General features: G+C 39.4%; 2 protein-coding genes across 10 annotated transcripts; both read right to left on the reverse strand.

The window, feature by feature from the left end:
* Positions 1 to 336: 336 nt before the first annotated feature.
* On the reverse strand, positions 337 to 11,195 carry LOC117158553 (retinal guanylyl cyclase 2). Of its 7 annotated transcripts, none has more exons than XM_033337585.2 (22): positions 10,744 to 11,194; positions 9,254 to 9,654; positions 8,935 to 9,098; positions 8,643 to 8,769; positions 7,934 to 8,086; positions 7,285 to 7,657; positions 6,844 to 7,160; positions 6,498 to 6,603; positions 6,273 to 6,375; positions 6,005 to 6,193; positions 5,801 to 5,881; positions 5,524 to 5,700; positions 4,928 to 5,087; positions 4,689 to 4,838; positions 4,437 to 4,608; positions 4,202 to 4,342; positions 3,823 to 4,015; positions 3,488 to 3,659; positions 3,114 to 3,384; positions 2,607 to 2,618; positions 1,753 to 2,312; positions 337 to 1,673 (listed from the first exon to the last, which is right to left on the reverse strand). In XM_033337585.2, the coding sequence occupies exons 2-22, from the start codon at positions 9,525 to 9,527 to the stop codon at positions 1,372 to 1,374; spliced, it is 4,197 nt and encodes a 1,398-aa protein (XP_033193476.1). In that variant the 5' UTR covers positions 9,528 to 9,654; positions 10,744 to 11,194; the 3' UTR covers positions 337 to 1,371. The 7 variants fall into 7 exon arrangements, with proteins under 7 accessions (XP_033193476.1, XP_033193473.1, XP_076474538.1 ...); XM_033337582.2 differs by having other exon boundaries at positions 7,285 to 7,723; XM_076618423.1 differs by having other exon boundaries at positions 7,285 to 7,723; positions 9,254 to 9,898.
* A 2,267-nt stretch (positions 11,196 to 13,462) lies between these two features.
* Positions 13,463 to 15,727, reverse strand: Rab10 (RAS oncogene family member Rab10). Of its 3 annotated transcripts, none has more exons than XM_033337629.1 (6): positions 15,586 to 15,727; positions 15,160 to 15,340; positions 14,789 to 14,849; positions 14,595 to 14,733; positions 14,419 to 14,508; positions 13,463 to 14,343 (listed from the first exon to the last, which is right to left on the reverse strand). In XM_033337629.1, the coding sequence occupies exons 2-6, from the start codon at positions 15,284 to 15,286 to the stop codon at positions 14,158 to 14,160; spliced, it is 603 nt and encodes a 200-aa protein (XP_033193520.1). In that variant the 5' UTR covers positions 15,287 to 15,340; positions 15,586 to 15,727; the 3' UTR covers positions 13,463 to 14,157. The 3 variants fall into 3 exon arrangements, with proteins under 3 accessions (XP_033193520.1, XP_033193519.1, XP_076474571.1); XM_033337628.2 differs by having other exon boundaries at positions 15,442 to 15,724; XM_076618456.1 differs by having other exon boundaries at positions 15,160 to 15,724.
* Between the last annotated feature and the right edge of the window lie 128 nt (positions 15,728 to 15,855).

The raw sequence follows: 15,855 nt of genomic DNA on the forward strand, positions 1-15,855 counted from the left end.
GTCGTAATTAACTGTATCGAGTTATTGATAAAAAAAAGTGGGCAATTCGAACGACATCGATATTGTATTAATTACACCGGTGTACATTCTCGTTTTCTTCGTTCGAAATGAACGAGCCGAACACTCGAAACTCAAAGATGTACAGCGGAATAAAATTTTAGGAACAAAGTTTCGTCGATCTCGAAGGAAGTTTTTATCAAATAATCTGTGTGCAAAATGTAAGCGACAGCAGGTAGGTAACAGGTGCGTGTAGTACATGTTGCTGTGTAGCTTTTACAGAGGCTCGTGGTACGCGTAGAATTTTCCATATCTGTGAATATATTTTAACGCGCAATATTTAAATGATGCTATAGAGCGAGTTTTTATTTGTGATTCTGTGGATTTCAGCAAGTAGGCAGATCAAATGTGATGCAACGATTCGTTTACGATTTTCAACCGAGCGCTATAAGACACTAACTTACAACGCTGAATTACCGTAAACCTATGCGACTCGTATGCGTTCACCTTTCTTCGAATAAGAAAATAGAAGGTATTGCGAGTCTTCTTCAATTTTTTTTACAACGATATACGCACCGTTGCGTGTGCATTGCATTAAAATTTCGTTTCGTCAGTCGATCGTATCTGAACTGATACGATTATGTGCCTTGAATATTTTTCGTCGAGGCGCCCTGCTTGGCAAGTGACATCGTGATACGGTTCCCTGTCGCTCGATCGAATGTGCAAGTAAGTATTTACTTGCACTGGCATAAGGTGGGTTGCGCGTGTACAAACGCAATTCGCAGCGCAAGATTAAATTATTTATAACTTGGAAAAGAAGCCTCGTCGTTTTTACGCATGAACTTTCATCCACAACGGAATCGATCCTGTAATCAGCGTTCACTTTTTATAAACGTTCTGTATGCTATTGGCGATTCGTATTCATTCTTAGGAAGCGAAACGACCGAGGAAATACGGATCGGAAGAAACGCAGAATTACAGAGTTTGTACATGTTTCCTATGCGAAGAACACAACGCGAAGCCTGCATATACACATATGCGTGTCTCTATGTAACGGAGATTGTCATCCGCGATAATGGGTATAAACTTTTCTCTATACTTGACGACCATAATCAGCGATCGATCACAGACCAAACGTCGATCTATTATCAGTATCGTAAAATTGTAAGAAAGAATTCTAAGAGGACCGATACAATTTTTCATTTTCACGATGACCGACACGACTGTTCTTTTATCATTTTAAAAATGTAATATCGTTTATACAGCATATCCGATGACTCACGAATATTCGTGACGATTGTCATATTTTTTTGTGAGATTTTAGTCGCAGGTGCTCACTGATCGACATTTTGACCAACTAAAATGGAACATTTATCAACGAAGCGTTAAAGACTCGACAGAAAGAGAAACGGATGCGGTTTGTCTGTAGTGATGAAGAAGAGGTGCCGGAGTAGATGGAACCTCTTCGATACGTTCCAAGTCGTTCGCTGCGCCCGCGCTGTTTTGTTTGTACAGTCTTGTTGGTGCCGTATTCGTGTTTTGTTGCTGTTGCTGATAATGATGGTGTTGAAGCTGCGGCTGATAATTGGCCGGTTCGGTAAAACCAAGGCAGGCGGTTTCATCGGGCCGATCCAGACTGAACTGCCTCTTCAAGAAACGACAACCTGTACTTCTTCCTAAGAGAATCGAATGGATGGTCAATTGGATTGATAATTGCAGATCTAATAGAGAAAGCTGAGAAATATCAAGACTTGCCATAATGTTCGTTCGGAGACAGACATCTGTAATGATTGTATGGCGTGCTCAAGTCGTTCTCATCGATATAACCAGCTATTCTTCGATGTCTTGGCGGTCCCGGTCTATAAGGGACCGTAGCCGAGCTTGAAATCGACGTAAGGGAAGTGGTAGATGCGCCAAGAACGGCTGTTTCCGTACAAAATATAGCAGATGTTCCTAGAGCCGCTTGAGTATCGCTGGTAGTTTTGACGACGGTAGCTGGATTCGCGTCGTCGTTCTCTTTTTCGTCCGGTTTTATCTTCGACGGTAAAACTGGCGCTGATTTCGAGGAAGAACTTGAATCCTGAACTTGTTTATCGTGCACAGACACTGCAACTTTACACGTCTCTGCATTTTTATCGATATTTCTGGCTGTATCGCCATCGTCGACGTTTACGTTGCGACATTCGTTATGGTTTTTGCGTTCGTCCTCCTCCTTTGTATCTTCGCAAGACAAAGCCATGGATATAGGCGTGCCGTCTGCCGATACGATGCTTTCTTCGTTCATTGAGCTCTCAAATATTAGACTCTCGTTCAGCCTTTGGCGTGGGAAATTGAAAATCATCAAATATCAAATTAGTCGTTAATTGGATTCTTATTTAGAGGGTGGAGGAAGGATCGCTTGTCCGTTATACTATCCGTATTCGAGGATACGTGCGCGTTTATCATTAAACATCGATATTTTACATAGAAATCGTTTTATCATACGTATATGTATGTTCGCGCATGTATCCACGCGATCGTTCCATTTGCACGTGTACCGTGTACGTGCGTAAAACGCAATTGATCATTTCTTACGGTTGCATTAACGTATTTACCGATTTTTCACTTACCCATGGTTTTCCCTGAAGATGGCGGCAGAATGGCAACAGATAAAAGCATTAAAAATCTGAAAAGCAAACGGCTCCAATGAAGATCTACCAAATCAAAGTATACGATGCAGATGCAATGAGCGTTAGCACACACTTAACGACGTTGAATATTCGAAGGAGAAAAGAAGGAGAAGAGAAAAGAAGGACAATTGACATTCAACCGTATCTTCTAATTCGTCGTACGTGTAGTTTTGGATGCGACGATGTTCGATGAACGAGACGATCGAATCGATAGCGAAAGATGAAAGGAAAAGGCAAAGAGAAGACAGGGTAGCCAGATCTACTTATAGAGATCGGATCGATAGAATTATCTAGAAAGAAGTAAATGAGGTAAATAGGTAGGGAAACGAACGAAATATTTTCTTTTTCTACATTATGGACATAAATATATGCACGTACGTTGTACATATGTATAGAAGTGGCTTTTAACAAAAGAAATAAAAGAACTGAACGAGTATAAAGGCTTACCCGAGCGTGGGTGGTTTTGGAAGTTCCTTATCGAAGCCTTGTTTCCCTAGTAACCAATAAGTAGGCATTTTTCCCTTGCCTTTAACTTCTGTCCGTCCACGGTATTCGATCTGATATCCACCCGCCTGAATCAGTCGATCTCTTGTCACTTGGCTGAGGTGGATACGCCATGGTGCACCGGTAGACTCCATCCTCGATGCGGTATTAACGGTATCACCGAAAAGGCAGTATCTTGGCATAGTCAGGCCAATAACACCGGCGCAACAGGGACCTACGTTTACGTAATCGAGATACGCCGTTAACGCAAAACGTACATATACGTATTAACGCAATAGGACGACGTATGCTATAACGTAGATGATACGACACTTAACCGGTATGAAGGCCAATTCGAAGTCTCAGTTGCGTATTTGGCAGATGTTTCAACTTGAATTTTCCGCTTTGGTGCAGTAAATCGAGGGCCATGGTAGCTATTTGAGAAGCATGGTCTGGTATTCTTACCGGACAGCCACCTACGACCATGTAAGCGTCTCCTATAGTTTCCACCTGTAACGGCGAAGAAAGAGAATGATTTTCTTTTCCATTGAACACGATCACAGATACGTATCGATATTCTCCGCGGAGATTTCTTATCATCGAATAAAAATCGATCACGCTTTTTGACTTATCGACCATGTACTGTGTCTATTGCGTCCTTGCATTCCATCACCTTATATACAGTATATGCGTTGATCGTGGCATCGAAGCAGGTATACAAGTCGTTCAAAAGATCGACTACTTGGAACGGGGTCGAGTGTGCAGAGATGGTCGTGAAGCCAACAATGTCCGAGAAATAGATCGTTACTTCACGGAATTCTTCAGGATCAACGGGCATGCCCAGCTTCAATTTCTCAGCAACAGAGCTAAAAGGTCATTGCGTGTTTGATACGCCGCCAATCTTAAAATATCAATAGGTAAATATAGGTACATCTATACACCTATTGTTCGATTCTGTACCAAAGGAAGAAAGGTAGGGGGAGGAGAGAGAGAAGTAGGGTGGGTAGAAGCGAGGTGACGTGCGATGAAACACAAAAGATATCTCTATTTACCTGGGTAACATTCGATTCAATAGCTGTTCCGTTTTCTTCTTTTCCATGTCGAGTTGTTCGGTGCGCTCGCGTATTAGCTCTTCCAGATTGTTCGAATACTTTTCCAACATTTGAAACATCGTATCGACGATATTGACTTTTCTACAGATACAGATTAACTAGATGTGTGAAACGAACAACGATCTACAGTAGCGCTAAGAACGGCTAGGTATACAGAAACATAATAACCATTTACCTTCCATGATTAAGCTTCTTGAAGAGATCGTGAACATCGTTAAAATCGGGTCTCATGTCCGCTGCTTCTGCCCAACATTGACGCATGATATTTATCGCTTCCGGTGGTGCGGCACCTTTGCTTACAGACGGCCGAATCAGTGGCGGTGGTTTCATCACTTTCTCGATGATATCTGCATATAGGAAGGTATATATAAATTTCTATGGAGAAACTTGCACGGTCGGTATAAAGGATTTTCATTTCGTTAGTTACCTTCCGGGGACAAAGCGAGCATGCAAAATGGTTCTCCGCGGACTACCACTTCCTGCATAATAATACCAAAACTGTAAACATCTCCGGCTTGCGTTCCCTTCTTTCGAAGATTTGGTTGCCTTAATAGTTCGGGTGCCGTCCACAAAAGATCTAAACGCGAACGCGTTAGGAAAAACGTTATTCCGTCGTTCGAAATTTGCATTTCTTTTGTATAAAAAAACTAACGGGAATCGTCATACCCCTAGCGGTTTTTGCCGGAGGAACGATATTTTGTGCTTCGTGAAAAACAGGCAGTCCATAATCGGTTACCTTGAGAACCCAGCGAGCATCGATGACGCAATTTCGCGAAGTAAGATAACCGTGTACACGCACTGGTGTACCATGAAGATATCTCATACCCTTTAAACAGAAATCAACAAATTTCAATTAAAAATCAATTTTTTCGTTACGTCATCAAGGTAACGAAGCCTTGTATATTCTTATGACAAACGATTAGCGAAATAAATGTACGTGGAATATCGCCGTTACATCGTGCATCGTACATTATAATGCGTTTCATCGTCGTACAATACTCCGTTATTCGAAAGTCCGCGTTTTAATTTTCGAGGAAACAGTTTCTTAATTATCTTACAAAATAGATCCTAATTCTAAGAAAGTAGCAAAATGAAAGATTTATTGTTATAATACTTTGTAAATGTGAATTTAAAAACTGTAACTATGCATTGTATGAAGGTTTCTTCAAGCGTTTAATAACGTGCTGATCTTGGAAGCATGTCGAGCGAACAGGGCGCCGTACGCAATGCGTTAAAAAATTGCAAATAATTCTTTTATTTACCCGCACAAGATCGGTGAGGAACGACAATCTGAAGGACCAATCGAGCTTGATCTCGTCCTGCACCAGTACGTCTTCCAACGATCCTCTTGAACAATATTCGTAAACAAGGCACGGTCTTGTCGGTTCATTCAAACATCCTATCAGAGGATTGAGATTCTCATGACGCAGACCATGAATCTACGATCGATAATAGAGAAAAAACGCGATTGTCAAACGCTTGTTATCTCATCTCGATGTTAATAGTCGGCGATATCGTCGAATGGCAGAATATTCTTACCATGGCCAATACATCCATAGTTTTGCTTTTCAGTTCAAACGTACCCTGAGTTGGTAGTTCTTTCAGTTGCACAAAGTCACCCTGCCATGAACGCGACATAACAGAAAATTGTATATTGCTTGCATGGTCCCGGACAGACAATTACAGGTATCTCTATCCATACGAATACGTATTCATTCGTTAATTTCATACGCGTATACTCACGTTGTATCTTGCACGAGGATCCTTCAAGAAATTATGACGCGTCAGATTTCCTGTGCTAGTTCGTAAACATGGTTTCAGGGAAGATACGCTACCTAGTTGAAGTAGATCTGGCTTTTCTACTTCGGGTCCACCAAACTCTTGCAGTTGTTGCAACCAACAGCATAACATTCTCTCGATACCCTCGTCCACCTACACACCTTGCCGTCAACTTTGTTCCTCGTGGGAAATTTTATATACATGAAATTCGCATTGCAGATTATCGACTTACCCTTCTGGAATCTACTTGAGGCACTTGAGGAAATACGAAATCCGACGTGGTTAAAATGATCTTGTACGTACCCTTGGACATTCTCTTCTTAAGCAACTTCTTTCTGAGTTTCAAAGGATATTTCGATTACCACATTGATGACATTTACACAAGATAAGTCGTGGTTACTCGGAGAATACCAAGGAAAATAGTACTTTAGATGTATATTATAGATCGATTCGTTACCTAATCAAGATTGCGACCGATATTGCGAACACAGTTAGTAAGAGCGACCCCAGGATGATAGTCACGATATGTGCGATACGCAATGCTGATTCGTCGGAAGTATTCTCTGTAAAAGTGGATATTTTAGAAAATTCATAGAAAAATTTCACCTAATCCGATCCAATTATCTTGGATATGGATTAGGTGATTTAGGTTAGATTTAACGAAATTTAACGATACGTTGAGTCAACGTTTCCCGACAAATTCTAATTTTACACGCCGCTTTATGAACATCTCTTTTAATTTCAACGAAGGAACGTAGATACGAAGATAATATTAGTCGATTTATTTTTTCTTACTTTCTTACCTGTACAATCGATAAAGGGAATCCCGTTGACATCGATGTTGCATCTCGGAAGATCAGTGTCATTCATATTACGAAAAGCCACCGCATTCGTCGATAACTTTCGAACAAACAATTTTTCACGTCCTTCCACGGTGATCATTATAGGTTTCCAGGCGTCAACACGCCAGTCCAGCATAACGTACGTGTAGATCTTGTTATTGAATGCATTTATACTAGAATTGTCGTTCATTAAGATATTAAGAGTTTCGTTCAAACGGTCCATCAACGTCGGTACCATATATCGTTCTACGCCCTCGAATACTTTTTCTACGTCATATCTGTAGAAGAACGCATACGCTTCCGGTTTATCATCCATCTTCAACAGGTTGTTATACATGTACACGCGTTATATAAATTACATAAGTAGAAGGTGGCAACAGTTTGAATAAAACTTGACCGTACCTGTAATCGAGGGGTGTTATCGTGATCAATCTTTCTAGAAAAGTTGAGCTCAAGTTTCTTGGCGGGTGGAATCGGTTACTTGTTTTTGATTTATTCCATGGTCGTTGTCTGGTTTCTTGCTCTTCCGCTTCCTCCAACGTGTCTGCTACCGCTACGCTGTCATCGTAGTCGTCAAATGTCGTTTCATAGGACACGTTCAAGGCAGAGTCAGAGAGATTCAAGGGTGTTAGAGTCGCCAGCGAAACGTTGGACGTTGCTGAATCGAAATAAGAAATCGAAGTGTTTCCGGGTGGTAGAAAGAGGTCATCGTCTTCCGTATGAACAATCACGGTCATAGAGTCCCACATGGAATTAGAGGTTTGCTGTACGTTATCTATCTCGGAGAGGACACGAGTTATTAATCCGTCTTCGTCGGATGTGGGTAGACATAACACCGTAACTGCGTGCAATCGAAAATGAAATCGTGAATCGCATTTGAATCGCATTAACACGTTACGGTGTACACACGGATAGCGATATATGTATGTATAAGCATTTAAAAAAGCGTTTTAAAAGGCGTCGAGGTAAGTTGGACGAACCAACAAAAGCCAAAGCAATTCGATCGAAAGTTGAAACGTACGAAAGAAAAGAGTACAAAAGTGATGCTCACCTCTGCGAGAAACCTTGTAAACGGTGCGAAGAATTTTTCGAATTTGTTCGAAAGAAGCTCGCCGTGGTAGTACCGCGCGTCGTCGTACTACAGCTCCGATACTTTGCAAAGAGTTCAACAATGCTCTTTCGAGACTCATCCATGGCTCGTGATCTGTAACATCGTGTACATATATTTACACGCCCGTAATTTCATACTCGTCCGTAGGCGAGCTCGAGAAGAATATCATCCGCGACGTTGTATAAACGCGCTACGATTTATCCAAAACGCTAACGCGATACACGCGATACGTATACGATACGAGATACGCTTCCGCAAACAAGATATACAGGCTAGTTCTTTCCCGAGTGTATCGCCTATATGCGTCGTCTGCGTCGATCATCCTTCGATCTATCGAAAAGTATCAGCAGCAGTCGAGATTCTCGGGATACCTTGAGTATCTGCCGAGAATCGTCGTGCGAACGATTTAATGATGAACTATTTCGAAGGAAAAACAGTTGAGTCGCAAGCCATGGCTTCTTCCAGACTTTTCATTCTCGCGATGAGTGGAATGCGATGCGATAAAAAAGATTTGATGTTGAACTTCAACGTTAAGGTCGATCGCGCGGCTGCTTTTTTCGCAGATCTCCGTCGATTCGGAAGTGTAAAGTAACGCTACGACGATTACACGATATTACCGACGAAAGGAAAAACAGAAATGAAAATTTACCTGTTCCTATTATCGCTACGGTTTTCCATTGTAAGTGTATCAGCATCTCCGCGAGGGCTTTCGCTATCATAGGTAACGACGGCGACAGCCTAACGATCGATGAAACTTGCCTTTCCTCCGAGTCTTTCTGAAACGATTACCGTGATTGCGTACGTATATATCGGTCGGAACGTTTGTACGACGTACTTACGATTAGGTTTAAGTTACTTGCTTACGTGCATAGAACGTTGGGAACGAAAGAATCGGAACGAAGAGGGCGTATGTGCTACTGTTTGGTGTTTAATTCGCTTACCAAAGGACAAGTCCATGTGAACAACGGCATGTTCCAGAGATGCGCGAGTTTAACGGTAACTTCGCACATAGGTGAGTCGAGAGCGGCTACGAGAGCTTTTGCTCTTCTTTCACCAAGTACACGTAACAGAGCGTCGAGACCCCAAGTTTTCGTTTCGCACGACACTAGGGAGCAGAGAAAAAGGTTGGATCCCTTCGATTCCGTTACGATAGACACGGAAATGTAGCAGTGTATTACTTATGTATGCGTGACAAGGACGGATACAGCGTGACGAAGAATTTACGAATAGAAGGATGCTGCGTATTAGTGAGATACTCACGCGATAAGGGTATAACGGTGATCTGCACGTCGAAATTAAATCGATCGAAATAGTCTTGAATATCCGTGGCCATATCGGTGGTATTCGTCTCGCTGTTGCAATCTTCTCTTAAGAAGAGCATTACTTCCGCTTTGCTATCGTTGTAATTCTCGTCGATCGTATCCGACAAATAAGGAACGCATGGAACTTGTTCACCATTCAAAGAAAACAAACATCCGGGCAGGATCATGATCGAGATCCACGACCAAAGCCGGCGAAAAGAGTTCCCGGCCATGGGCCTGTAACCACCCTGTTTACCGTTTTCGCCCCGTAGCTTACTCGCTGCTCGCTTTTTTCCTCAGCAGCTAACCTATTGACCCGTATCTATTTGTCTCCGTATTCGCCTTCTTTTCGTATCTTCGCTGTGTACGGGATAAAACGATCGTTTAGATCCGGAAACCGAAAAATCTGGAGCCGCCCCACCAACGGATCGTACGACGTATCGTCAGCTACGTACCGTTATACTCTCTTATTATCGTAGCCCTACGTTTAACAGACTTTAACAAAGAGAGATCGAGACCGAAAGAGACAATTTTTCTTCTGTTCTTCTAATTTTCTTTTCTCGACTGGCCCCACGGTAAAATGCCAATGTCCTTTGAATTTCAACTGCAACAACCTCCTAATCGTATAAGCGACATTCTCTTTCACTTTTGCCCCTTTTTCCTCTTTCCATTTACTTTTTTCTTTTGTCGAAACGACGCGTTGGCGATCAAAATGCAAAATACATACATCGATCATTGGTACGGAATTCCTCCATTTCCTTCAAATTACACGGATAACTTTATTTATTCGTTTATTTATGGCGAATTATCGGAAAACGCGCGGAAATATCGGTATCGGTGTCTGCAGCGTCCACAGAATGTGGTAAGCGGCGACAACTAGAGCGTGCACGATCTTTTCGTAAAAAAAGGTGAATCCTTTAATCACGGTAGATCAATTTGCTGTAAACACATTTTCCGCTACATTTAATACTCAACGACGTTGAAAATATTTGCAAACAATAGCCCATGGTTGCTGTCACTCATTCCCTATAATTATCAATGTATAATAATCGCAGGGTTGCAGCAGCTTTGAAAGAGGAGCAATCCTGTTCCAATCCGTACCAATGATTTCGAGAAATCGAACGTCCAATTCTACCTGATAGAATATTTATATGTCGCACAGCCTGACGTATTATTTTCTCATCGACAAACGATAATTGCATTACAATATTCGAGTATCAACGATCGAATTAATTGGTATATTCGATCAAAGAGAATAACCGCGTTTCCATCCGAAGTGAAATTTATCGAAGAACGGAAAGCAGCAAGTTTAACGGAAAATTAGATTTTTTAACGAAATTAAAACGGCCGATAGATAAATCGTCGATATTTGAAAAGAGGAAGCATGTATCGATACGTTGATAGGCTCGGTTAAGTATACAAAGTGTATCGTTCGGAATTTCATCTTACCGTTTCTCTTTCCGCGACGAGGAACAACGGTGAAACAGTTCTCTTTTTTTCTGTTTGCGTATATACCAGAAGGGGATGCGCGAGTCTAGAAATATTTTAAAAATACGCATATCGCGAACAACCAGCAACGAAGTTACTTTATTATATTTCAAAATTCGGTTTGACTTTCTGTCGCGCACAGACGAATAAAACGCGTGTCTCAAATGTAATCTGTAATTCGTCCCGTCCGAGTAGAAATCTCAAACGTTTCAGACGGACCGAACGCCTCGGCGTCCGGTATTGAACTAAGTCGAGTTTCACCCTTCTACACATGCCCGAAGTGACGTTATCACGAGGTAACGAGAACGTTCCGTCCCGGGAAACGAATCCAGCTAGCGGACGCACGAGCCCGCACCATTCCCAGTATCAGTCGCGCGCCCCGTACACGTTTCGATCCGTGTCATCGTTACGCGAAAGGCTAGCTAACCTTCCGAATTTGTCATGGAACACGAGTGAAACTGTCCTTGGCCCACGCGATATCTATCACAGTCGCTGTCATCCAAAATACACGTACACTACGCCTAAATCTTTTAGCTTCATGCGGTTGGAGATATTTAGGGTAATCGTGTCGAAGGAGAACGCTGCACGAAAGCGTACGGTCAAACTGTAAAATTTGTTTTCTGAAATTGATCGATGAATCGACGGTCCAACAGAATCCATCGGTAATAAGAATTGAGAGAAGGATGCGAGAAGTCTGGAAAGACGCGAAATATGCAATATGAATATCGAATAAGATAATTACTTTATATCCTATTTCCTTACCAGTTAACTACTTTGCTTCGATTTTTCTTAATATCGCCAGTTTAATTTGATCGATTTACTATCGCTTTGATCGTAAAAGCTCTTAGTAGTTTGACTAAAACACCTTGCGGCATTAAAATGAGGACGAAAATTGAGTTTCGCAGCTTTACCACTGAACGATAATTTATCTACAGCGATCGAATCATTAATTTATCTTCACGGTATTTCCAAATGTTATATAAAACTAATAAATTACTCATGTAGGGTAAGATCTTAAATGGCAGCTTAAAAATATGTACTTTAGCGAAAGAAACTTCGTTTTCGTATTTCTATTGTTTTCCTTATCGACACCTATATTTACAAGCTGCGTACACATCACAACATCGTTTATTCTCATATTTATACGTATTAGTCAATTGTAAACTTTCCCCTATTTATAATAATTATTTTGTTTCTTTAGCATTTTAAACCATTATTTAATAATTTACTGTCTGCTTCTATAGATCAAATGCGTTTTCAAGAGGCCATCTTTGAGATTTTCAACTTTCAAATGCATATTCAAGACGTAAACTTGATCAAAATTCTGGACCGATTTTATAATCGATGTAATTTTGTTGGTGGTGGCACTTATTCTCATAACTGGAATTTCACATCGTTTCTCCGAATTTTTGAGAACTGTTAAATTTAGTGTCATTTTAATTATTTTGCAATTTCATTTTTTAGTTTGTGTGCTTTTTAGTAGTTTTTCTGTAAACAAAACGTAAAAAGCAATTTATTTCCAATATTTAGTGAAACTTTCAAGCATTTTGTATATTTTCTTTATACTTACCCTCTGCTGGTACGAGTGCACATTTCCATTTCGCCCCGAATACGCTTATTTCTTAGCATCTGAGAAGAAATGTGCGTATAGTCCAGCCTTTGGTCGCTAGGGGACCTTCGTTTTATTGTGCATTTTATGGCTGACATTTTTAACACTGCATCGGCGATTTCCATACCCCCCTTTTGGGAAAAATTCAATCCTAATCCTTCCAAACGCTTTTTGATGGGTTATGTTTGGATTTTTCGACTTCTAAATTCTGCTGGGTTGCGTTTGGAATTTTTGGCCTCCAGACGAGAGAACTCGAATCCTAATCCTTGGAAACGCACGTGAGAACTGAATAATCCAAACCTGACAAACATTAAACCATTCGTACGTTTTCATCATAGATAGAAGTACCAGTAAACTGATACTAGATCCGTATTTTAAAAAATGATGATACAACGATTACTATCTCTTATACAATTGATTACAAATATAGATTATAGGATATTATGTATCACATACATATCTATATATTATTTGTTTTCACAAATAAGATATTCGCTTTGTTTATAACATCATCGCTCAATACCAAAGTTTTTGTATATTTCTTATAGCGAAGTTTTGAACGTAATACGAAAATATTTAAATTTCTGTACCTTCCCTCTGTTTAGTATTAATCGATAGTAGACACAACGTTTTTAATTCTTTGCTTTTTCTTTAAACAAATAATTTAGGGGAAACATATCTTCGACAACGTATGGTCTACTTATTTCGATTATTTTCCTTAAATGGAGTATTGTAAACACTATCGCATATTGTCTGTAAAGTATTTGATTAAATTTCCCCATAATAGGCGTGCATTTCTATCATAGATTGCCCCTTTTGGCCATATTGAAACACTTCCGATCCACGTATATTCGTTTCCCTATATATATTCGATGCATATTCCGATACCAGTATTAAAATCACTATCACAAGTACTAATCATTTTACTAATACATTATAAAAACCGAAAATTTATGTATTGTGATAATTACTCGTAGCACTACTATTGACGTATTATGTATAAAGCCAGTTTTTATCAAGTACCTATTACTATAAGTTAAATGTATTGCGAAGGAAAACAAAAACAATTACTTCGAAATCGTGAATATTTATATTTGTAGTAAATTAGTCTTACACAAGTAGGATAAAAGCTCTTGGACTTAAGCTTTTAGATTTTAACTTAAGATGTAAATAAGCAATGTAGTGCAATGTCCGTATGAAAAAGCATTCACATAGATTTTTTTAAGATCGAAAGCCCTCATTCATTCTCACTCTTCTCATTATGGTAACAAATTGCAGCCTCGTAACAAACAAATTGTTCCTAGTTGACTTTGTTCGTGCAACAACGCATGAAGTTTCACGTGGAAAACAAAGCTCCATCAGCAGTATATATTATTGATTTTTTGTGTTCTTTATAAAAGCTGTGATGGAGCTTAATGCTTGTATACATGCAATAGACACATTTATAAGTACATTTATAAGTATACAGTCATATATGTGACAAATAGCATTTATAACCCACCCTTTGAAATCCAGGTATAATTAAAAAACTTCACTTCCAAATTGGAGTTGCTTCCTTTTATATTTTTTGAAATAAATTTAGATATATCTTTATCAGAAATCTCATTAAATAAGTACAATCGAATTTGATTAGGCAGTGTTGTGAAGAGTTTAATTATACTATTATGCTTTTTTAAATTATGCTCTAAATCTATCCACAGATCTATTTTGAGTGGCACGAGCTGATATATAGTATATTATGCGCTGTTAAAATAAATAATATAAGATTAGCAGCACCGATTAGAATTCCTTTCCACCCTTCGATCAACCGTTACTCTATCAGGAGCATCTTGTGGTTCCTTTCCATGAGTTTTCTCCAATATTGCTTCGGTTAATTCATTAAATGCACGGTCAATATTAATATCTGCTTTCGCAGATGTTTCCATAAATCTGATTCCATGCTCTCGCGCTATCTAAAGGAGGATATTAATTTATTAGTTTGTGACATTTTTGTAACTTACGTACAATTTAAATTATAGCTGCTTTACCGCTTCCCCTCTTCCTGTGCTAACAACACGTTTGTCTTCCATATCGCTTTTGTTCCCCAGTATCATTTTCTCCACATCTTCATTCGCATGCTAAAATTAATTAAAAAGAAAAAATAAATAACGATTGTAAATGACTATATTTATGTATAGACAAAAAAGTTTGCAATCATACTTACTTCATCTATATTTCTCAGCCATTTAACAATATTTTCAAATGTCTTTTCATTAGTAATGTCATAAACAAGCATAATACCCATTGCACCTCTGTAATATGATGTAGTAATGGTATGAAATCTTTCTTGACCGGCTGTATCCCTGTAAATATACAGGTTAAGGACTGTTTAGATTAATTTAATATTTTACAACTTACCATATCTGTAACTTGATTTTCTTTCCTCTTAATTCCACTGTCTTGATTTTAAAATCGATACCTAAGTGACAGAAAGCATATTATTCATATATCTAACATACTCCACAGTATAATAGCATTTATTTACATAAAACAATCAACTTTGATGACAATGTTGTCAAAATATTAATTCAGAAACGCGAATTTCTCTATGCACTTAATGTAATAAGACAATCACACTTCAATATTCAATTATTTATTGTTCATTAACTTCAGTTTACAATATCATTATTTTAGTAGCATAACCTACTATACCGAAAAAAAATTCACAATAATGGATAATTTGATCGAGGAAATCCACGAATGATAATTATTTGGACAACTTTCCTTACCTATCGTAGAAATAAATGTCGTTGAAAATGCATCATCCGAAAATCTAAACAATATACAAGTTTTGCCAACTCCGGAATCACCGATCAGCAGCAACTTGAACAACAGATCGTACGTCTTTTTTGCCATTTCACTGTTGCTTCTTGTTAACGAGGCGCCGAAGAAAACAAAAAAGATTCGAACCTGTGGAGCACGATTAATAGTTTTGTAGACGATATTTCGAACATCGAACGCTATGAACGATTATAGGTTTCAAGGTCGGACGAGGGCGCGTCTCAACGTACAACGGTGTCTTGTTAACGACGGAAAAACCGGTCACAGGGGCTGACTATTAAAAGACAGTACGACGTCACACAACAGACCAGCACGCAGAAGCATCGGGGTAACTTTGCACTTTGCTTTCAGTCACAAGCCTGAACAGAACTTACTGATTTATTAATCGACCAACAATCCGTAATATGTACAACTGTATCTTTATAGTAATTAGCGGTAATCGCGAAACTCTGCCGGGTTCAATTGCGAATATTTCATCTACCACGGGAGGTCACCACCACCGCAAGAATAATTTTAAATCACCTGGATACTAACGGGACACATACGCACAAAGTTATTACTAGACTGCGGATGTTTATGTAAATTCACGTTTCTCTGAACGCAATCAGAGAAGTGGAACTTAGAAATTTATTTCGATTTCTAAA

Source organism: Bombus vancouverensis, chromosome 5 (assembly GCF_051014615.1).
Source record: "Bombus vancouverensis nearcticus chromosome 5, iyBomVanc1_principal, whole genome shotgun sequence".
Lineage (NCBI taxonomy): Eukaryota > Metazoa > Arthropoda > Insecta > Hymenoptera > Apidae > Bombus > Bombus vancouverensis.

What these genes read in the sequence shown, in the direction of transcription:
- Rab10 (XM_033337629.1), bottom strand. Translation starts at nt 15,286, where the DNA reads ATGGCAAAAAAGACGTACGATCTGTTGTTCAAGTTGCTGCTGATCGGT. An exon ending in AAAATCAAGTTACAGATATG is followed by an intron (nt 14,734 to 14,788) that starts GTAAGTTGTAAA and finishes GTATATTTACAG; the next exon opens with GGATACAGCCGGTCAAGAAA. An exon ending in GGCTGAGAAATATAGATGAA is followed by an intron (nt 14,509 to 14,594) that starts GTAAGTATGATT and finishes AATTAATTTTAG; the next exon opens with CATGCGAATGAAGATGTGGA.
- LOC117158553 (XM_033337582.2), bottom strand. Translation starts at nt 9,527, where the DNA reads ATGGCCGGGAACTCTTTTCGCCGGCTTTGGTCGTGGATCTCGATCATG. An exon ending in ATAACACCCCTCGATTACAG is followed by an intron (nt 7,161 to 7,284) that starts GTACGGTCAAGT and finishes GTTCTTCTACAG; the next exon opens with ATATGACGTAGAAAAAGTAT. An exon ending in CTCAAGTAGATTCCAGAAGG is followed by an intron (nt 6,194 to 6,272) that starts GTAAGTCGATAA and finishes CAAGGTGTGTAG; the next exon opens with GTGGACGAGGGTATCGAGAG.